The sequence below is a fragment of the Trachymyrmex cornetzi genome, unplaced genomic scaffold (genome assembly GCF_001594075.2).
Source record: "Trachymyrmex cornetzi isolate Tcor2-1 unplaced genomic scaffold, Tcor1.1 scaffold223, whole genome shotgun sequence".
Lineage (NCBI taxonomy): Eukaryota > Metazoa > Arthropoda > Insecta > Hymenoptera > Formicidae > Trachymyrmex > Trachymyrmex cornetzi.
In genome coordinates, this window is record NW_017296881.1 from 2,596,641 (window position 1) to 2,621,316 (window position 24,676).

General features: G+C 36.6%; 2 protein-coding genes across 3 annotated transcripts in view; both read left to right on the forward strand.

Annotated features, from left to right (window-relative positions):
• twin (CCR4-NOT transcription complex subunit 6-like twin) overlaps positions 1-23,006 on the forward strand; it is a 520,423-nt gene extending 497,417 nt beyond the window's left edge. For both annotated transcript variants that reach the window (XM_018506119.1, XM_018506118.1), the window contains exons 5-10: positions 2,918-3,230; positions 7,684-7,835; positions 20,425-20,655; positions 20,788-20,965; positions 21,063-21,202; positions 21,481-23,006. In XM_018506119.1, the coding sequence (XP_018361621.1) occupies positions 2,918-3,230; positions 7,684-7,835; positions 20,425-20,655; positions 20,788-20,965; positions 21,063-21,202; positions 21,481-21,557 (1,091 nt within the window). In that variant the 3' untranslated portion in view covers positions 21,558-23,006. The remainder of the gene's footprint in view (positions 1-2,917; positions 3,231-7,683; positions 7,836-20,424; positions 20,656-20,787; positions 20,966-21,062; positions 21,203-21,480) is intronic.
• On the forward strand, positions 17,936-19,581 carry Yip1d1 (Yip1 domain-containing 1). Its single transcript, XM_018506123.1, has 2 exons — positions 17,936-18,318; positions 18,913-19,581. Exons 1-2 carry the CDS (start codon positions 18,093-18,095, stop codon positions 19,470-19,472), a joined length of 786 nt encoding a protein of 261 aa, XP_018361625.1. The 5' UTR covers positions 17,936-18,092; the 3' UTR covers positions 19,473-19,581.
• Positions 23,007-24,676: the final 1,670 nt, after the last annotated feature.

A 24,676-nucleotide genomic window follows, 5' to 3' on the forward strand; every position in this document is an offset into this window, starting at 1 on the left:
TTTTTCGACTAATAGACGCTTGTAAAGTGCTTATTTGATTCGTCAGAGAATTAATTAGGCGATTAAAATTGTTATATAGAATTGCATGATTAGAAAGTTCTTTTTATCGAAACGTACATAACTTAAAATTAGAATCGTCGTGATGAATAGTGTCATTTTGCCTCCACCAATTGTTTTAATTTTTTTTCTTTTTTATATTAGATATACTGGATATACAATACAGAAGATACATGAATATAATAAAAGTAATTCTAACAGTACAAACAATACCATAATAACTTTTCACTAAACGGAAACAAAGAAATTATTAATTTAGATTTTTGGAAGTTCTAGCGGGATACCATCGGTGGTTCTAGTGTTAAACCGAAGAAATATCTCCAAAATTTGCATTACTTCCTTGACACAACAGCATTTATCCCAACAGATGATACTGCAAGTATTATATCGGTTTAGATGTAATGCTAGATGCAGAAGCATGAATATATATATATACATATATATACGTATATATATAATTAATATTGGTCGGAAACTTGAGCTTGTTTGACTTAGTTCGTTACCAATAAATGCGCCGTATTTCGAGAAGTGATCAGGTTTCGCTACCTCAGGGACATGATCGTAGATCGTAGCGATGTATACTATAACTATTCGATAACTTTAGTTATTATCAGTTTGGACTGGTAAATCTCAGACTAAGCTAATCCTCTCTAAAACAGTATTCTCCGATAAAGAAAAATATCTATTATACAGAGTTTACAGAGACATACACTCCATCGATATTATAATTGCAATAAAATGTTGAGATTAAATATTTAGGAAATTTCCTTTAAAATTAAAGGAAGAAGTAAAGATGAAACGAAAGAAAAGAGAAAAGAAGTCTTTTACACATTGTTGCTCTTTCAGATAATTTTACATTTTAAATATTTGAAATCCTAAGAACAGTATTTTATTGAGGTTAGAAAAGGAATAAAGAGTGTATTCAGAAATTTTTTTTTTTAGTATCATAGACATTCGAGAGCTCCGATAAAATAGCAAACGAAAAAGATTTACAATAAAAACTAGCTATCATCTTTCTTAACACGGTCGTCGCGAGCTATAAAACCACACTCCTCGAATCTGATGTATGCGTCGTAGTCTTCATCAAAAAATCACGGAGGGATAACTGCGGGGCGCCCATTAACGACGCGTATCTCACGCAAGATCAAACCAGAATAATGCCCTCTTAAGATGATCACCGACTTAGTTGGCGGAAGGACTCGTCGAGATGGTCGTGTTAACAATCCCTCGTAAACGAACGAGGCTCGAAGGAAACAAATCGGCGAATCGTTAACGATCGTATTTATCGAGCGGAAACCAAATTAAAAAAAAAAAAAAAAGTATCAGCCTATCGGCTGGGTATATCGCCACGTCCGCTGGGGAACAGATAATTAAAGATTAAAAGCGCTCACGCTCCGCCCTGCGTCTAATACGCAATCAATGTTGTCTCACATTTTACATTATCTTACGTTTTATATCTTGCTTCAATGCTAATAAAAACTAGAAATAATCATGGGCGTATCTCATTAGGCGTTTTAACGTAAGAAAAAATTAGTGCGTTATACTATTTGCAGTAAGGGGCGAAAGATCAATGTTTCCCGCTACGAAGAGCGAATTCGCGTTCCGCTGAATGATTAACGGTGTTTTGGTAACGGCGGTTTGGGGCGAATCCGAGATGCCGATACCTTAACCGTTTCTCTCCTCGTCGGTGGCTGCGATATCGTGAGGCACTCTCTCGTAGCGGAGTTCGCGTACGCGTTATTGGATTGCGGCGGATACCGCGGCTCAATTATTTACACTCTCTCTCTCTCCCCCCTCTCTCCCTCTCTCCCCCCCTTTCTCTGTCTCCCTCTTCCACTCTGTACCGCGGCGATCGCATTCGCGGTAATAGAACCGCTGATTTACTGGCTTAGCTCGGCCGCGTCCATCGCCTGGGTTGCGTTCAAATTAGTTTCAATGTATCGACGGGAGATGTGTTCTTCGAGGGCATTGATGCGCCCTAAGATCGCACCCTCGCCAATATCTCTAGGGTATTAAATTAGAAGGTTCGGCAATTAGTGCCTTGAGCGGAAAGATTGACCTGTTAACGAACCGGATCGATAGCATAAGCTTTCCCAGGTTAGATGTGTCGGAAATGGAACGAGATGCAGAGGAAATGAAACAGCCGTCGTTTCTCGAACTGTAAATGCGCCGGATGACGAGGGAAGGCACGTCTCGATGCGCTCGTCCGATTCATACTCGCGCATTTGCTCTAATCACGGTATTATATTGCGCGCCGGCGGATAACTCGCGGAGTCGCGCCGAGACTAAGTAAAGTACGCCGGAGAGAAGAGAGACGTCGGGAATTTATGCAGACAGCCGGGCGACGTTGGCAAGACAGCTCGCTTTATGCTGATCCTCTTATCCCGAGCCGTGAGAATCCGCGCGCGCGAGCGTATCTGAGCGTGTGCAACATGTATCGCATTTATGGCACGTGGAAACAGGGTGAATCGGAAGACGGGCGAGAGCTCAAGGAAAATGGAACGGCTTACGAACTCGAGGTATGAAGCCGCGGAATCAGGATCGCGAAAGAAACGATCGCATCGACCCATGGAGTAAATCAAAGCCCTCCGTTATTATTTGCGTCGCGATGCAAACGATCTGTGGACGTTCGAGAACGCCGTTCGAAATTGCACGCGAGCGAACGGAATAACATTTCCGGAACGTGGAAAAAGAAAGATGTATGGAGGAAATACATGCGGTAAATTTATCCTTTCATCCGCCAAATGGTAAAGATATGTCAGCAATTGATCTCTCTGGATTTTTCTACCGTTATATATTTGTATCTGAAAAATGTGCAGGTACACGTGTGCATAGATATATATTTCGTTAACTGCCGCAGGTATATTCACGGTGATGTGCTACAACGTGCTGTGCGACAAGTATGCGACGCGGCAGATGTACGGCTATTGCCCGAGCTGGGCGCTGGACTGGGAGTATCGAAAAAAGGGTATCCTCGACGAGATACGGCACTACGCCGCGGACATCATCAGCCTGCAGGAGGTCGAGACGGACCAATTCTACAACTTCTTCCTGCCGGAGCTCAAGCACGACGGTTACGACGGCATATTCTCACCCAAGTCCCGCGCGAAGACGATGGCGGAGAACGATCGCAAGTACGTCGACGGCTGCGCCATTTTTTACAGGACCGCCAAGTAAGTGCATTCCCCTGTATCTCTCGATTCGTGTCGCGACGATAATGCGTTACGTGACCGACGAAAACGGCGGAGCTGTTAGTGCGGGTTGCGAATGAAACGCAGTCATAAGCGTCACTTCAAACAGATTGATATTTATATTGAACGAAAAATTTACGATTTATCGCGTTAACTTTTCCCCGCGTCGAAGTCGGACAGAAAGTTCAACGTGCCGAGAATAAACGTATCGCAAAGTCTGCCATATAAAAGGTAGAAATATTTATTCCTGTGTTTTATTTTGCTTCTTCAATTATATTTTTAAAATATTTCTAACAAACTTTCCTCTTGTATACCAAACTTCCTAATTTTCTACATTTTTATAAGAAGAAATATAAAAGTCTATAATATTATAATATTTAAAAAATTAATGTTTACAATTAGCAGATAATTGTTCGGACAATCGATTTAATTCACAGACAATTGAAAGCCATTATAAGTGAGGGAATTTTTTTATTAATTACAGTCTCACATAATGTAAGAGGACGTCACGTTAATTTGTCATTTTCCTTTACATATTTTCTTGTCACGCTGAGCGTTCTAATTGGTTCGCTGGAGAAAAAGAAAAAATGATTATCGATAGTCTAGACGCTCCGGCGATCCTTCGATTTATCAAGAGGCGTGGTAATTTAATTAATAAACGTAGGACGATGCAGTAGAAAACGTTGTCCAATGTAATACAGTTATCGATCACGTGCAATCGAATACTTCGTGAGTAAATGCACCGTGAAATTTCTCAAAAGATCAAATCGATAACATCACAACGCGTAAATGTATTACGGCAAAAGTAAAGCAGTAAAATGTTAATAGCCGATTGATTTTTGAAACAGTTTATTACTCCGATTTATAATTTTGCCTTTTATCATATATTATATATCAGCGCGTTTAATTTATCTCTGCATTTATATTTTATTTTTAAGGAAATACAAATGACAAGTGACAATTTGAATATGAGATACTTGGTACGCAAACGCTTCGTTGCTTTGATGTAAAAGCCAATGATGAAACAATTTTTTTTTAATTATTCGATGTTAGCGTTTTGCACAAGATCCCACATATTCGATATTCAATTATTTTGTCAAAGATTATCGTTACCGCCTTTGCGGAATCAATTATAGAACCGCTTATCTCTAAACGCTTCGATACTGAAAACAACGGAGGCCTTCCAAAGCGCGACATTTAATTCCGAACGGGATGAAAGATGCATCCGCTCGTAATTTAACAAAGCGTCGCGCGCGTGTCTGGCGTGTAATAACGTCATGGTAATCCAATATCGCGTCAGATAGTAACGCCGCGTCGTAAATCGCCGTCTGTGTTTAATAGAAAAGCGAACGCGACGCTTTCGCGAGCGAGCATTTTCTCGTATTCGACGAACAAATTAACCGGAAATCGATGGATTCCCTCCATGACGAAAATAATATCCGTGCTTGAGAGAAACGGAACAATATCTTCAAAATAAACTCCCAAAAACGAAATAACAGTAACAACAATAATAATAATAATAATGATAGTCAGAGAAAATGAATGATATTAAATACCCAGTAATTACAAAAAATAATAGGAACATAACATCATTGTTATAATTTACACTTTAAACAAAGTAATGTTATGTAATTATATGTTATATTATACTTATATTGTAAGTATAACATTATAACACTAATGTTATGTTATTGTTAGTTGATGCTGACTGGGAAAGCGCTAATAAAAGAAAGATTTGATTAGCTCGAAATTTAAATGTAAAATAACACTAAGAACAATCCTAAAACTACCGGATATTCTAAAAAAAAATTTCTCAGACAATTACTTGAATAATTTCTTTTCGGGGAAAAGCGAAAAAAATCTGTGACAATTTCGTGCTCATTTCCTTCTGCACGTCGTGCACAGACGCGACACATTTCCGATTTCAATGAACCTGATTTCGATATCGTCGCGCGTGTTACTGCATCGATACGCACAAATTGCCTTCGCAATTGCCACTAACCGAGAACGTCCCAGCTGCACGTGAACATTGTCTATGACGCATTAATCATTGCGCTCGACCGCTCTTCTGCCCGAGATATCTATTTCGATTAATGTTTATTTTCAAAATATCTCGCGGCATAATGATAGGTCTCCACGATATTACATTTGTAATGCCGACCCCAGAGCTATCGAGACGCGAATAATGCGCCGGTATGCATGTGTCACGCATAACAGTTCCCTTTATAACACAGCATCGTAAATAGATGAAGTAAATGTCTCTCTATGTGACAATATTAAGGTCAATGGCGGCGAACGTGTCCTCCCTCCATCCCATCCCTTAAATGCTCTGCGGTAGGATTCAAGTTGTTTCAACTACCGCATCATTTGCAGTATTAAACATCAGTTGATTTAGGAGAAGCTCATCGTAAACTAGAAAATATGGGCATAAAAGTTTCATATTTTAATTAGTAAAATTATTCAACGAAACTTAAATAAAAGTGTCTCTTTTTAAAGATATTTTATTTTATTAAGAAGACACCGAAACCGAAAGTAACTCGAAAATATCAAGACAAAAGTTTTGTAGTTTAATTAGTAAAATTATTCAACGAAACTTGAATAAAAGTATCTCGAATAAAAGTGTCTTTTCTTAAAATAATTTATTTTATTACGAGACATTATTATTTAAAGATACTTTGTATAATTTGACATGAAGTCGCAGAGAATCACGAATGCTACGTACATCGAAATTCGTGATCGAATAGCAATCACCCGCGCGTTCGTCTGACTAAAAACGATTCGTACTACTGTGATGAGGAGACTGCTGTGCAGTTCGCATGAAACTTTCTCTTCGCTTTATCTCCTTTTCTTTTCCATCTCATTGGACTTGACCGGCCGAAGGTGAAAAAGAGAAAGAAAAAAGAGGAGCTTACGATTTTACGGCTTGCAAAGACGTGGCCGTCGATTTCAATCCGACTGCACAACGCGACTAAATCGACCGAACCAAATCAGCGTTCACGCGATGAGCGTAAAGTTCAACTCGCGTTCAATTTCCGCCTTCAGCTTTCGCCCCTCGATCATTCCCAGCTTTATTGCCTCGTCGCAAGTTATACGGCGCGATGTCGAAGTGCTGTTTAAAAAAAAAGGTCAGAGGAAAAGAGAAGCAGGGAACAACTAGTAAAATTCTGCAAACCATTAAACAATACACACTTTTCTGGCGCGCTAATTTTATTTTAGAATGTGATAGAAAAGTCATATAAATTACATACAGGTATAAGCAATTATAATTACGAAAAGAATGATTTTACTGAAGTATCTAAAAATTTAACTAAATATAGATCTGGGAATAAGTTTATTGAAATCAAATCATCAAAATAATTATGCAGAACACTTAAGCGTTAATGACAATGCTACAAAAAGTTTTAACAACCAGCAGTTTGAGCGTCCTGTACAGTTATTTTAATAGTTCAAACAAAATTATTTTCAGATTTATATCTAGCTTCAACAAAATCGTTCTCTCTCTCTCTCTCTCTCTCTCTTTCCGTGTATATTATAAATATAATTATACCATATGTATTTTATAAATTATTATTGTAAGTTTTAATTATACAACATTTTTACTTAACCCGTGATCTTTATATTAAAATAACGTCTCTTCAATTTCAATAAGCAATCGAGACCGAGTCGGAGAGCTGTTTCAGACAGCGGGGAAAAAAAGCCAATTACGTATTTGGATTTCCGCCGTCAACCCTCTTTCTTATTTTTGGCCAGTCCTCTACCACACAAATCCTCTTTCTGCTCCCTTGAGCGACATTGCAGATGACGTTGATTCAATCTTGTTTACGAGCGAGGAGAAGTTGGCCGCTGGCAGAAGGGAATAATAGTTCGTATAATAGGTCTTTGGAGAAGAATATATTTCTCAAGCATACGTGCCTTACATATTGTACTGCGGGGGTGGTCAGGAGAGGGAGAAAGAAAAGGAAGTCCGGGTATTCTACATCGCGTACGTGGTACGCTTCCCTCACGAATCCTCTGGTCTTGTGACGAAAATCGCTTTACACCGAGGACGGTGATGTCGCGTCCCATCGTATCCAAGTCGTATTTCGCTCGCAAGCGTCAAGTTCTTCTACGTTTTCACGAGACAAAATTGAGTCCCGTCGGTCATTTACCCGGACTTGGACGACCGATTGAAGAAAAGCCAGGAATTCCTTTCCCCATCGACTCGCAATGCCAATCGACACTGCAGTCTTCGATGCGACGATAGAAGAGACGAGATTCGAACTTTTAACCCCGAATTATCTCTCCTGTTTGATCTGCTGATATTTCTCGATTCGGATCTTGAATATAGTTTATTTTCTATTTTGAACATATTTAATTTTATACGAAATATATCGAAATATGTGTGCCCAATATTGTATTTTTTTTTTACGTCTGTTCTTTTCGTTTTCTTTTGCAGATTTTCTTTGATAAAGGAGCATTTAGTTGAATTCAATCAATTAGCAATGGCAAACGCGGAAGGTTCGGACAACATGTTAAATCGTGTTATGCCAAAAGACAACATTGGATTGGCTGCATTACTTAGGACTAAGGAAGCCGCTTGGGATAACGGTGAGTACATCGATATTTCTAAATTTAAGTATTGATCTAAACGAGATGAATATTTCTTCTCTCAATATAAGATCGTATTTCGCAGAATGTAAATAAGTTAGGAGTGTCTGATATTTACAGCGAGTCAAATATCCAGTCTGCGATTCGAATTTGGATGCTCAATATTCTCGGTTTATGCAAACACATAACCTTGGCTGTTCGAAACTGCTTTTGATTATATAAAGAATATGTGAGCTATACAAAATATAGAGAATACAAAATAAGTTTCATGTTTAAAAAAAAAACTTGCCGAGTTATCAGATTTGTTTTTTTTTGCTCGTTTTTTAGAAAGGAAAATTCGATTCGGTCTAATGAGTATCAGCGTAGCTTTTAAAATGTAAATCTACGTATTATTATACCCACATGGCACTGAGCATGAATACGAATCCATTTAGATATTTCAGCGTTATCAGCATTATCTAGAAATAATCTCGAAACGAGCAAGAGGGTTAAAGATAACGTGAACCGTCCGAGGAAGTAAAAGGAAGGTGGAGAACGTAGTTTCGATGCTAACTGAAGCGTCTGCTCGTTTTGCACACGCCCACGGTGAATAGCGCGTATCCAGCCGCGTGTTTGCACACCCTGATACACGAAAGTAATTAACGCGCCGGTCTCCCGATAACCGATGAAGCCGCTACTACCGGACGTGCAATATACAGAAGTCCACGTTTTTCCCGCGGCTCGAGGAAGTACGCGCGTTCGATGATTGAAGCGAGTAAATCGAGCACGATACCCCGATCCAATGTATGTGCACAGGGTGAGCCGATAAATACCACGCTTCTGCCAACCGATTTAAGCTATCGTCGATTTTTTTCTCGACAAAAGTATCAAACCGTTGATACAGTTTTACAATTTTAATTTAATCAGGAATCTTGGTATTGCTAAATTTTAAAGCTGTATTTGTTTTGCCAAAATTTATTTTCTACTGCAAGAGAACATACTTTGGCATATACATTTAAATTCGTCGACAGGCTGTGTAAACAGTTATTCCAAGTTTAATATAATTCCTTATAAAAACCTGCGCAACGGCAATGGCACGAACATTGTCACGAAAAGTTACGAAATAGAGACTTAAGAGTCTATAGAGGTGTCATTCGATCAAATCTCTTCAAAATCGGATTTGAACTTATCGAAGAGAGCAATAAACCCGGAACACCCTGTATAAGCGACGTATCGCGGAATGCGCGAGCAAACCAGGCCCGAGATTTATATAGCAGCCCAAAGGTCGAGAGCGGCTCTTACGGCTCACTCGGACGCGTCGGAACGTGCTCTCGTTAATGAGCCATTACCTACGTTACATTAATCCATACCGGGCGCAACGACCGGCTGGGAAAAAGCGACAGACTCTTCTCGCTCTCTGGCATAGGAGGGTAATCGATCGCGTCTGCGAGACCAGCGACTCCTCGCAACCTCCTGCGCGCTTCCTGCGCTGCGGTTAACACCTGGTTAGCTTCTTGTATATCGCAAGTTATTACTTTGAGATAGACCGCTGCAGCGAACGCCAGATTATCAAATCGTCTCGTAATATTTCTAATTTAAACACGCACGTACGATTGTAGATATCGAAGTAACTCTGAGAAAATTCCTCGACCGTTACAAGTAAAGATTTTTACAAACGTCTATGAAATTAAACATTTTTTAACACAACTTAAAGAACGCTCGTTATCGCGAGTGATCGTTTATTAAACATCTCGTTAAAAACTCTTATTAAAAACTTTTTACTCGTTATGACGAGCAGATTGAACTAATTTTTAATTTTCGGATCGCACTTAGGAAATGCGCGAGTAAATATTTTTGCGGCACATATTCGCAAAAAACGTTCACTCGTAATGATCACTGGTTCTTCAATATACTCGAAAATTAGAGAATCCCCGATCTTCATCGTTCCCAGAGAATTTCTGCGCAAATAAGATTAATCCTATCATCCAGCATGACTCACAGAAGTTCGCTGAACTTCTCCGAATATTCGCGTTACATTCGCACCGTGCATTTCTCGCTTTGATGCCGTTGCTCAGCTTGTCTATACACACATGTTTAAGACTTGGCCAATTGAGTAATAGTGAATAATCAGAACACGCCGTAAACTGAACCAGGCTGCCAACGTTTAGATGAACAAACAGCCTAAGTCAAATATAACCGTACATTCATCGTTCTCTCGATGAATCTCGATGCTCTCAGCGTATTTCTGTAATTCTATGATATTTAACCAACTCCCAGGTCGCTTCTGCCTCGTTTCCTCTCCGCTAGGCAACGATGTTGCAATCGTAATTATTACCCCGTGACTAATTAAAACACTTTAACTTCAAATATTTTAAAAACCTGATGTGTTAGACCAATTGTGCAGTCTGATTCGGATTCAGCGTATAAAATTACATAGAAAACCACTCCTACTGCTCAAACATCTTTTAACCCTCGATTTCGCAAGCCTGTGTTGTTATTATTAGTCCCGTACGAAATATATCGGTTTTATATCAACGATATTTTCAGTTAATTTTAACAGAATATACGATATATAATTAGAAAAAATTCAAGGAGCGCTTAATGCGCGCGATAAGAGGACATTCGCCGGTCGTTTCCTCGCGGAGATAGATGCGCTCGTGTCGAGAAAGGATATCGAGATTAGATCTCGATCGAAGAGCTAAAATCCATGTAACCATGTCAGTGGGGCGCGATTAATGATCCCTCATGTTCGAATACGAGCAAACTCGAGACACGTCCCAAGCCTTATGTGGGACCGAGCTGATAGCCTCTCGGCTCGGCTAGTGAAAAAGGATCGCCCGTTTCTTGAGAGGGAACACATCTCCGGGATACGCGAGCCTCCATCGCTCGGACTAATAGTGGTACCATCGGCAGTACTAATAGTCCGATATCAGCTGCCGGCACGATGAACGATGTGCCGCCGTTCAAAGATATGAGAGGAGCAAGTGAGCGGATCGTTTATTCACCAGATTCTTTTCCGCGCGCAGAAATTTAAAGGCGACGTCGGAGAAGCGTTAATCATTCGCCGCGCACGAGGAACGTCTTCTCTGAATCTCCGATAGCGTCCTCGGTTCTCCAAAGCGATAACGTAACGGCTATAAAGTATAAAGACGTCGTGCCGTTCCTCTCTGAATTTTATACGTTATACAGTTTCGCGATGTAATCATATATATTATATCAGGCCTGTCTAAAACTTCGAACTTGTGAATTAAACACTTCCTCCTCTCTATCGTCTTATTGAGCGAGAGAAAAGAATAGATGTTAGAGCTTTGTTCAGCGTCTATCCTTTTTAGTTTTCTACACGGAAAGAACGATTTTGTTGCAGTATCCAAAAATTAACTAGATACAGATCTGAAAATAACTTTATTGGATCATTAAAATAATTAAACAGGAATCTCAAACATAATGAACAATACTGCAAATAGTGTTGACCTTTTAGCAACCAATTTGATCGTCTTACATAATTATTTTGACGTTTCAAACAAAATTATTTTCAGATCTGTATCTAGCTAAATTTTTAGATATTTTAATAAAACCATTCTTTCTGCGTATCTATTTCGTTAAACGGAATAATGGAGAGGGAGGAGCATTATGAGCTAAGTTTTGGACAGGTCTTTGTTATATCAAACGCGAGTAATTTCAAAATTTAAACTGGATAAACCTTTCAATTAGGTATCATGGTTATTACAACTGTGCTTCGCTTTTGCATTGTTTACTTTGAAATCACAGCTGAAATGTTCTTTAAAAGTTTACATTCATCCTTTTTTCTCGAGGATAGAAAACCAAAGCGCTGGCTTTACGGGCGGTTAACCGGATGAAAGTTTTCTCCAGCTTAAAACACCGGCGAACTCGTTCAGATCCCACGGGATTATTCCTCCTCGTGCCGAGGATATAGCAACCGTCCGGCGAACGGAATGCATTTAGATACGACGAGGCGATACGAAGTATCGAATTTCTCGGCGGTGCGTGAGAAAACACGAGAAAAAGAAAAGGAGAAGGAAGTTTAATTATTCGTGGAATAATCAACTGCTGCGCGATTACGCCTGGAAAATTAGAGCAGTCACGCTTCTAAAAGCGTAATATAAATGTTATTCGAATTGAGTTAAGATAAAATATCATCAAGGAGACTTCAAGGAAGTTTCGTCACTTAGAAATTTCTATAATGCTGGATGTGGAACAGTTAAGACGAATTATTAAATCAGCATTTAGCTGTAGTTTTGCCTTTTTTGTCTGCGATAGTTAATATCTGTTCTCATTACTTATATTTAAGTATATAGATGCATTATTCTGCATCTTTATTAATTATTGTATTTAATAAAGTTTATTATTATGACATCTTAAAATATTATTGCTCTGAGTAGATGATCAGAAAACCGATCGATTTGAATTTTCTTTCATACACTGTTAGATATCAAAGGAACAATAGTAACCAAATCCCTAGGTTAAATAATATTTTATTATTTTTAACTTCTATGTTCGTAAAAATATAAATTAATCTCCATTTTTACAGTTTGAAAGTAAACAACGTCCATGTTAACGTATATACACTTCGTAAATAATATATTAAATTTAAGTCGAAATTCTTCTCCTCCATATTGTTTTAGTCAAATTAGTATATTGAGTAGGACGATCTATATATATATATATATATATAGAAATGATTCAAAATAACTCAAATTATGGGTATAATTTATGAAATTAACAATGTATATATACATACACATTCCTGAATCACTTGTGACTCAAAATTGATAAAAAGACAAGTTAGGATTTTTTTCTAGTATGAAAAGACGCCTTTGCTTGTACGTGCGTCCGTGTTGTGTAACGTTACACGGATGATTCGCATTTCCACGACCTCGTGGCTATCGGCAGATAAATCGTCGGGTAATTGAATTCGCGAGTGAACGAGTAACCACGAGAGAGCCCCACCCCACACGTCGTCCGTTACACATGGGACAGCTTGTCGCTTAATTAATCGCGCTTGGACGCAACGTGTCCCGTGAGAAGAGGAGCGCGTTCGCTTCGGGAGCACGTTCAGCATCCTCCGCCCGAGGCGAAGCAAAATCGCGAGCCGACTCTCGTATAGGCTTTATAATACGCACATATTGCAGAGACGCCAATCCTATCTCGAATGAGTATCTCGGGAACGTGTGTTCCTTCACGTGTGTCACTCCGCTCGATTTTTCATAGATATATTGAGCCGCCATACACTGAAAAATTTCATAACTATGCACGTATGCATGCATGATAAGCAAGTGCGTGGTTTTTCTATTTTTCAACGTAACTTAAGGCAACCTATCCTCCTACAGACTGTTTCATATACTCATACATTACCATTTATAAATTCGAAAACGCTGGCGATTTTTTCGCATCTCACGAAAAGTTAAATATCTCGGCAAAAAAGAATCGCAGAGAAGTTTTCATAAATGCATTTTGAAGAGGAAAGGTAGAGCTATTTTTTGTCCTTAAATTTGTTCCTAAATTACATATTGAAAATTAAAACTTTTTTCAATATTTTTATTTTGCTTTAAAGCGTTGTAGCTTTAAGTGAAATATTATCGGACAAAAATTAACGAAAAAATATTCTAAAGTAAGTTTCTAAGCCATAAAATAATTTTGTTTTAAATTAGCAGTGATTTTTCGCAGCAATATTGAATTTTTGTGTAAAAACTCATTCTCACAAAATGTTTTTAACTTTGAAAATAGTTTAAAGAAAGAAAGAAGAAAACAGTTTTTGTTACAATGCTTTCGCATAAGTTTAGCATAAAATTTGTTTAAATTGTTTAAAAGTCATTCTTAATTTAACTTTTGTGAGATGTGTGAAAATCGCAAATGTATATATATGCAAGTTTATTCGCTTGAACTTGTGAACGATGATATATATTTTATTAATATCAATAATAAATAAATAATAGTAAAATAATATAACCGACGGTTATTTAATTTATTTAAGTTGCTTAATTTTTATTTGATATTATTTATTAGTACAACATCACTTTATTTATATACGTAGATACTATTGTTCACTATTTTTAGAATAATAATAATGAAGGATTTATATCAGTAATGTGTGAGAATATTGCGTACATGAAATCTTATCATTTTGATTTGCATTAAGATTTTCATGATAACATTCAAAATCTATTCTTTCAAAAATATCCATAAACATTTTTTTCTTCAATTAATTCCTTTTTTAATCTACAATGAAATTCTATCTTGACGTTTCTATCTCTACGTTTCATCGATACTTTCAAAGAATCACATCTTCGGTGTGTTTTGAAACGTCCTGTGGATTTGTCAGAGGGTTGACGTATCGACACCGAGTGTCTCATTAAACACATCAGAACGGTCTAATTGGATAGGTGACTCTTGAGCAATGTTCGCAAAGACGAAGCGAACTACTCGCTGAATGACGCTCGTAATCATTCACGAGAGCGCTTTAATACCGGACGCATCATTCTTCGTATGAATGTCTATGCAAAGCAAGAAATAAGAGAGAAAGAGAGCGAGAAGTCTGCGTAAAATAATGTGGCGCGGTGCAAGTCAATGCGCAATCATGAAGACGAATCTGTTTTAATGACACACATTGGCATTTAATTATTTTAAACATCCTGCAATCAACCGCCATTTCTTCGAATCTCACATTACAATCGTTTCTGTATATTCTTTTCTCTTTTTCTCTTTTTTACATCAAACGCAGGAAAAATATTTAAATGCTCAGTTTCTACTGACAATATAATAATTATCTTCATTAGTTTACAATATAAATATATTAATATTAATAACAATATATTTTTATCGATCGAAGTAAACTTCTATTTATCATTATTAAAAATATCAATCGAATATCGATATAATTTTTTTTACTGTCACTTTGGAGTTTCGAAACGGAATTAGCTTCGGATTGTGATCCTTCGTAAAAGCCAGTTCACAGAATTGCAGAGTTCCTTGTACAAAAGCTTCTCTCCAGAGGATATTCGGTGGCAGAGGGGGAGAATCGATATTGATTCCTTCAGTAATTCACGAGACGGCCCCCGGCTCGACCTGGCGACTGCGGGTTCGCGGGTTCGATTGTCGTACAATCGCTATCGAAGGCACACCTTAACCCTCTATTCTAATCTGGCTTGATTTACACTCCGGAATATCCGTATTGCCGATGGCGAGCAGCCGCATTACCGGCTCTCTAATCTCGTCGTGTTACGCAACATGAAATCGAATAGTAATGTTCTTGCAATGAACTTTGAGTAAACAATTCTGTTGCCCATAATTCAGAAATATATATACAGAAAGAACGGTGTTGTTAAATACCTAAAAACTTAGCTAGATACAAATCCGAAAATAATTTCGTTGGACTATCAAAATAATTAGACAGAACACTTAAACATTGATGGCATTGTAAAAAATGTTAACATTCTATAAACAACCAATTTGAACATTATTCATATTTTATACAGGCAATAACAATTTAAATAGATAAGCGATAAAATGTAATACAGTTTTAACTATATAATCAAAACTCTAATCCCAAAATGTAATTTTCTTTTTCTACAAACAATCGGCTGTTTGTTTTCTTGTAGAGCAAGGCGATTCTTGAGGGACATTGCTTATGAAAGAATGTAGTGCAAAAGATTAGAAACGCAAGGCGAAACAGCTGGTTTAAGTAGAGTTAATCTATAAGGCCCCCTGATAGTAAAAGCGAATCCTCGCGGGCGCAATTAAACGTGGATTTACGATATTGTGTTCGAGAGGACAGACTCTACCTCCCCTTTTAGAGTTCACACGGGGGTATTAAATAACGATTTTTACGTTCGATAATCCCAGAGGAGAATCGCCACGGACTCGAAGAGCAATGAAGAAGAACTTTAAGAGCTGTTTAATCCTCAGGGACGATCACGATTTTTGCATTAAAGTCGATTGCTCGAGGAGAATTTTGAAAGTTATATTAAAAAGTTTCCATAAAATATCGTGATTAGGTTAATAATTGTCATGAAAAGTTTAAATAAAATACCGACCGAGTTACTGTAACAATATAAATATAGTAGAGAGCGCCTAGGATCGGTCAAAGTTAAATGTTTCGAATAATATAATATTCTTGAATTTAATTTATCTCAAAAATGTGATTGTGCGCCGAAACGTTCAGACATTTAAACACAATCAATTATTATCAAGTATCTCAGATTGATTGTGTTTAAATGCTCGAACGTTTCGGCGCACAGTCACATTTTAGATAAATTACATTCATGTACCAAGAATATTATATTATTTAAAATATCTAACTTTGATCGATCCTAGGCGTTCTCTACTATATTTATGTTGTTTAAATAAAATATCTAATTTATGACCCCTAATCCGACACAATAAATAAATTAATTTTCTCTTCTTCAATTTTTTAAAACTCTTTTTTTTAATTAAAAAAAGATTTATTTTTTGCTTTTATACATTTTCTTTTAATACATTCTCTAAAATGTAAATTCGTGGTAATTTTACTCGCACTGTTGAATAATTATGCTGATTGAGGGATAAATTAGTTTAGTATTAAATTCTTTTCTTTTCCAACTATCATCGAAAGCGATGAGAAATCATTCCACGGAATGATTAATCGATTGAGAAGGTCAGTAACACGGGTTAACACACTGATTTCCGGTAATGGACGCACTCAGGCGTTAATTTCGAATGACCATCTCAGGATCGTACCGTTAGCATCTCCTTTATCGCGAACAACTTGACTTCCTACCACGTGCCGGGAATTACTTAAGTCACGAGTAAGTTAATATACCGTAAAGGTTGAATCGCGAGATATCAATCTGCTCGGGGGCGTAGGAACGATCCTGTACAGGAATTACAGGATCCCTGAAATCGTGGAGCTTTTTACTTCGGACTGCTATCGATTCTGTCGCGTTTGAAGAACTTATTTTCAGAGTCACGTAAATTCATACTTTGAAAAAACGGAAATTACGTGTCGCGGTATTGAAAGGTTCTTCATCATTGTCATTTTTTTAAAATACGGACTCAAAGAAGGGTTTGAAAAAAAAAATCAACCCAATTCTTTGTTTATGGAACACTCTATAACACTTGTTGCGGCAAAGTGTTTTGTAGTCCGACGATTTCCAGTCGGCTGACTGGTGGGGGAATTTATCGGTACCGGAAAATAAATACGGCATTAATCTGCTGTAATTGTGCAACGGGTGAGTATCAGCGGTGCTAATTTACGAACCTTATTACAAGCTTGAGAGCCGAGCCGAGCTGGTTCTCCAAATGGAAGATTCGGGATTTACACTCTCTTAACACTGATGAATGTTCTAATTGTGTACTGATAACTTGATACCGAAACACATACTCGCTTCGTTTCACCTTAATCACCCTTGCAATTAATAACGAAGGGAGAGATTGTGAATCGAGCTGAAAGACGATGAGCTTCCGCAATTTCACGTATATAAAGTTCTTTTGTGTGTGTGTGTGTGTGTGTGTGTGAAGTTCTTTTAATTATATATATATGAATACATAATTAAATTATTGTTGAACTATATATGAAAAAAATCATCACAAAAAAGAAAAAATAAATTAAAACTAAGTAAAAAAAAAGTACAAATAGGAAAACAAAGACGCAAAAGAAACAAATTATAGAAAGAAATAGATTATAGAGAGAAAAGAAATTGTCTGTGCTTCAAAGACATCATTTCAAAAATTAAATTTCTTAGAAAAGAAGAAAAATTATTTTTCAAAACTTGATAGAAAAATATTCAAATATTTAATCAAATATCAGAAAAAGGAATATATTCTTATAACAAGTTCGACTGGATGCACCTAATATGCACTGGTACACATTAAAACTGTCATACAAATTGACGTAAAAATATGTGTTTAATACAAATATAGAAACATTAGAAACATAGAAATGGATGAGTTTCTATATTTAAGATAAATGCTGAAATAACACTTGTTTAAGTAGTCACATTATGCATGTATTTATTTATTCAAGAAGAGATTAATAGGATATTTTTATAGAAACATTTCTTCACAAATTATTTAAAAGCAAACTGTTACTTATCTAACGTCGCTAAAGAAACGTGCTGTTATATCGATGCTATTTCGCAATAGCTATTGGTTGGATGAGTGGATCATTAGTGATCCAACCTAACCTGAAACTCTATCACACGGATCGATGTGTTATTTCGAGTCACTCGAGTCCAGAAAAAACAGGATTTATTGAAGAAGAAGCAGAAGTACGATTACGTCAGGATGTCCGGATACACCGGCCAGGATAACAATCATTGGGCCCCGCCACCGATGTCACAGGGCCAGTTCAACTTCGATGCGTCCGGTTTTGGCCAACCTAACCAACAATTTGAATTTCAAACATACGAGCAGATGCCCGGCGATTATTCGTACGGGCAAAAGAGTTTCCTGGATCCTACACAGAGTCCTTACGGCGGTGATTTGTTCACGCAAGATGATTATGCGAAAGGTAAAGAAAGAGATTGAGACGGCGCGCCTGCAATCATTTTAATTCTCGAGCTAACAAGGTGCTTTCCAGTAAGGATATAGACACTGTAATACAGTGAATCGTTTCATCCTTGTTTAACGTAAGCAAACAACAAAGATATAATGATTCGCTGTGTTAAATTAGCCAAACACGATGCTTGTTTTCTTGCTGGATTGCTAGCTGGATTAGAATCTTGCCATCGTCGTATTGGCTGCGATGCTATCAGTGCCAGCATTGTAGCCAATACGGTGGCAAGATTCTAATCCAGCTTGCAATCCAGCAGGAAAACAAGCATCATGTGTCGCAGGCTTTACACTGTATCTGACAGTGTCCTTGCTAAAAAGCATCCAGAATTTATATCAACGCATACGTGGCATGACATATTCATAAACTGAAAAGTAGATAGTTTAGACACAGAAATCGCCTGAATATAATTCAAAGGACATTTATGAAAATTCATTATCGCACGATCAGAATGAACAGTATTATATTTGATGTATCGAGACATCCGCTCGAGGATTAAGATGTTAGCTGTTATATGAGAAACCTTGGAGAACATTCATGATATTCTTTCAGGCACCACTGGTTTTGGAGAGGAAGAAGATGAACCACCTCTGCTGGAAGAACTCGGTATTGATCCTGATCGGATAATACAAAAGACTTTGGCTGTATTGAATCCCTTTCATAGGAAGGGACAGATCGACGACGCAAGTTATTTGCTGCAAGACTCAGATTTGGCAGGCCCTGTGGCATTCTGCTTAGTCCTTGCAGCATTTCTTCTGTTAGCTGGTTCAAAGGCGCACTTTGGCTATGTATATGGATTGGCCATGACTTCCTGCATACTCATGTACATTCTACAATCTCTAATGAGTAACAGCAGTAACATCACCATATCATCTGTTGCGTCTGTGCTAGGATATTGCTTGTTGCCGGTGGTCGTTCTGGCAGGTTTCGGTGTCTTCACTACATTGCGAGGCCCGATGGGATTGATTCTTGCAATCCTGGCTGTTGCTTGGGCATCACTCTCTGCTGCTAGACTTTTTTCCACTATGTCGGGAGAAGAAGACCAGAAACTTCTTATAGCTTATCCGTGTCTACTTCTTTACGGCGTATTTACATTGATAATTATATTTTAAGAAAGGAATCGAATGTGTATATAACTTTTAGCCTTGATTAAACAAATTTCTCAGATCTAAACAAGAATTTTTTGTTTTCACACATATTGGTGCCAACGATTATATACGATGAAGCAATATTTATTTTTTTTGCACATTTAGTAACACGATAATCTATATTGTCGATAGTGCTATAAAATAATATACAGTTAATTAGTTTTCTGGTATCTTTAATAATTTTCTAGATTATTTTAGTAAGCATATTTTGTCAAATACGCTTATTTTAAGAGTAACATGTAAGCATATATTATATTTAGTGCTAAAATTAGATTAAGTCATTTGTTACTATTTCTAAATAAAGTTTATGATATTAATTTGTGTTACCCTTGTAAAATATCGTTAGCATGTAGATTGCAAGCCTAATTTAATTGTACTGTATTATTAAGCACTAAATAATGTACGCGAAGTAAATATTTTTCCATTTTTAAAAATACAATATTTATGTATATATATCTCCACTAAAAATTTTAATTTTTATGGCTAGGACTTATTTTAAGTTGCTCTTGATTAAAAATATATTTCTCAGCAGACATGTAAAAATTTGTAATAATAAATAATCTGGCTGCATAACATTTAAATAACTTTAAAATAATTTAGTATAAATATGCAGTATAAATATGTAAGTCATAAGAATTAATGATCATTCAAGATCAAAAACATTTGATTTTTTGATATATCAATAAGATTCTGTAATAAATTACGCTAATAGCACGATATATTTTTGTAATGTTATCCTAAATATTATTGCAATATATCCAAATAAAATATCCAAATACAATATGAATCGTTGTTTTTTTTTATTTTCCTGTCAGTTCTTTTTCCTCCTAAATTTTTATTTGAAAAGTTTAAACTCCTGAAAAATGGTACGATCGTTTGTCTGAATGCGCTCACCTGATCTTTTTTTTTTTTGCAGGTGTTCCATCTGACCCGGCACAGGTGCAACAACCAATTTTAGTTTGTACGGCGCACATTCATTGGGATCCCGAGTTCTGCGATGTAAAACTAATACAGACGATGATGCTGAGCAATGAATTACGTTCCATTTTGGACCAAGCTGGCCAGTCTTTCAGACCCGGCCACAAGCCTGATTCTTCCAACGTTCAACTGTTGCTTTGTGGCGACTTCAATTCTTTACCTGATTCTGGTAACGCACGTATTAATGATCTAATTTAAATTTTTCTTTAAATTATCTATTTTGTTGTGTATTGTAATAATCACTAATGCGTGTATGTTAACTAGTAAAAACGAAATTAATAGTAGTAAATCACTGGCGCAGGTGTGATCGAGTTTCTTACATCCGGACGCGTGGCGGCCGATCATCGTGATTTTAAGGATTTAGCATATAAATCGTGTTTACAAAAGATCTCTGGCTGCGATAAACCCAACGAATTCACGCATTCTTTCAAGCTTGCATCCGCCTATAGTGAGGACATTATGCCCTACACCAACTACACGTAAGTACACTTATTATTTCTTTGCACAATATTTTGTACATGTATAATGTATATAGTATACACACGAATATCTAACGTGTTTATCTTCCACATGCAGATTCGAATTTAAAGGCATAATAGATTACATTTTCTATTCGAAACAAAGTATGGTGCCACTGGGCCTCCTGGGTCCGTTGAGCCCAGAATGGTTTAAAGAGCATAAAGTGGTAGGATGTCCTCATCCTCATGTTCCATCGGGTGAGTTTTTTGTCTTATGTTTCACATCAGACTGCGTTCAAAATTATGTGAGTGCACCCATCTTTTATCCTTGTTTAACATTCGTGAACAGTCTTATGTATCAGACTGCGTTCAAAATTATGTGAGTGCACCCATCTTTTATCCTTGTTTAACATTCGTGAACAAGAATAAAACGACATCTAGATGCATCTGGGCAACGATTCTGAACGCAGCCCATTTTTGCTCACATTCCGCTAATGAAGGTAAGGATGACACTGACATTTTGTTTCTTATTTTAGATCACTTTCCTCTGTTAGTGGAGTTAGAGATGACACCGACAGTAGGAACAAGCAACGGTTTGATCTCACGCAGGTAGCAGCCGCTGCGATCTAGGCCCAAGTAACCGTAAGAAGACGAAGAATCAATAACGAAAATAAAAAGGGGGGGAAAAAAAGGATTTGCATCATTTCTTCTCTACTTCTGGCTCTAGCAATATCACTCGCATTACTCTTACTATAATAGCGAATGTTACACATAAATACTCCACGCATTGCCGCACATTCAATCAACAGCGATCGCTGTCGACGGGATACCGACGAACACAATTCTAACGACCAGGTGAAGGGAGCCGTGTTGTAATGCGTTTAGCTAGCCCATGTATAGTGTATTGCATTTTTAAGAACTATCTTACTCCCATGCCTAAAGATTATTGTAACCTCTCTATTTATCATCATAATATGTGTAGATACCTATTTTCCTACAAAAAAGTAATGAAAATGAAAACGACGATATTCCGATCAAGAAGCCTCTGTGATATCGACATTTAACACAATTGGAACACATTCACACATTTATTAGTAAACTAGTAGTGGTGTACTAGAGAGAGAGAGAGAGAGAGAAAGAAAGAGAGCAAAAGAGAAAGAGAGAGTGAGAAAGAGAGAAAGAGAGAGAGAGACACATACCTTAAAGGGAATCTCCCTTCGCCCCTTCCTAAATGTCATTACAACATTCTCCAAGCCAACCTTTTGATAAGAATGCTGCCATCCACACAATGAGAACAAAAAGAAAAAAAATTGTATTTTTAAACGAAACGAAAACAAAAAAGATATGAAATACATGCTATACTGGGCTGTGCGAAGTGATTGGAGTGATCGACTTAAAACAATTTCAATGCAAGTACAAATCTGTTCTTATTGGCCACGTATATATTGATATAATATGGTAATGTTATATAAGAAGAACAAGAAAACATATATAGATGATAATGTAGCGGGTGTATTTGTAAGTATGATATAATGTAATGATGTTCATCACACACGTCTGTCATAACATCAAGTGAGATCAGTTCAACATTCGCCCCGCACTTTAGGTATCCATTTGGGTCCGATTAATGTATATGTGCTCTGTATCACAATCTACTACTTGTTAATTCAGTTGCCACCAAGGAACACGAGGGAATTTTTTTTTATATACAATCACGCGCGAACGTCTTCGCGTTCTTTCCACCACTGCATTTCTATTTGCATGATATCTTGCTTATCTTTAGTCGCAGCTACCAAAAAAAGAATATGTAGGCTCTAATTATTTTAGTTATCGTAGAAAATATCTATTAGACAGTTTTTAACAATATTATAAAATAGGCAATATTTTGAATACATGATTACAGTGCAAACGTACTTGCACGTTAAATATCTATTTCCGGATTTACCTCATTTGCAATTTTTATTTTTCATTAATTTATTTAATGCAAATGATTAAAACGTGCAATCTGTATTTACAACACTTTACACAGATATACACTGATTCGCTAAAAGTTTTATCGAAATAAGGCAGACATTTTTATATTGCTGTATATAATCTATTCTTTAATTTTATTTCCTGCAGCAATAATTAATTTCTAGGTATTAGGCATGTAGATATAATTTTTCTCATGTATGTGTTGTAAATATGACGATGGGATTTTGCAATTAATATACAGCTTATTCTTTTCTTTGAAGAATACATAATTTGTAATAATTTAATATACGCATATATTAATATATTCTGTAATAATGTTACAGAATTCGTGCATTGTATATTATTTCATAATTTTATTTTTCAAAATTGTTCATTAAACTGCAAAAATACTTAAATTTTTCGTATATCAATTGTATATGTATGCAGATCTCATGAAATATTTTTTAAGTTTTTTTTTATAATGTGCGATAAACAATGTAATTATAGTCGCATTGATTCAAGCAGGATAACAATTCACCAATGTGAACGACATTGAACACGATCGGAAAGATACGTAAGTTCATGGCACAAATTATTATTGGGACCCGGACGTTCGTGCATGATCATGGAATGCGCGCGGAAAATCGCTGCGCAAACGAGTAAATCGAGTGTTTGCTAATGTGAGATAACAACATTTCGGCTTGTATACGACCTCAAAAATAAACAAAGTACGTAGTGGTTCTCCGCACGAATATTCGGGCCCTAATTATTTATATATATATATATTCGTAAATATTTTATGAATATTGTAGTATAGTAAATTGATCTCGTTACACGGCACAATCGATGACTAAGAACATAATAAATTTTCCATTTGAAAGAGTGAAGATTTTTAGTTTATGCGTTAATTCGGAATTCCAACAACTGAATTACACAAGTAAAAGATTAGTTTATCAAAGACATGTGTGTAGTAAATGTTGTATAAAGTAGATAATTACGCTATAGTTTATAATTATCTCTCGATGAGAAAAGAGGCGACATCTCTTTGGTATTTGTATATTTCTTCGTATTAAACATGTGTTTTCACATGGCAAGCGAATGACGTGATGTATTAAAATCCATTGCCGGCTGCTCTGGGCCTAATTTTAAATCATCGGGACAAAGACGAATAGGTGAGATGGCGGATTTTTCTCCGATAATAACGATGAAAATATCTGGAAAAATCTTATTATTTGTGCTATCTTATAAAAAGAAAAACGAACAAATATAATAATGATCATTTTTAACTCGCTCCTCTTTTAATATTATGATGTATCACGTAGCAAAAGAAAATTAGTACAATTCGTAATGTCTCTTAACTAGTATATCGAATGTGGAAATGTATTTTGCAGCATGAAAGTACCTATGTTTCCTTCGCGATAAATGAAAAATCTTTCGTGGCGAATTTGATGATCACTAATACACGAAAATTCTTCGGATTAGAAACAAATTGCGATTTCTTTGCAAAAAAAATTTATTACCCTAACAGATACAGAATACGATGCGAGAAGTGACGCGAAAAATCATAATTTTATCAGCAGTATTTGAGATTGCATGGGTATTTTCATCGCTTCGTCCGTAAAGATCTTTCTGTAATTGTCTCCTAATCTATTCTAGCAAAGAAAAAAGAAAACGGAAAAAAACAGTGGTATATACGTTGTATCGATTCACTATTCTATTCTTTTTAAATACGTGAATACGCGCGGATTGCGTTTTAGGGTAAATGTAACGATTAATTGT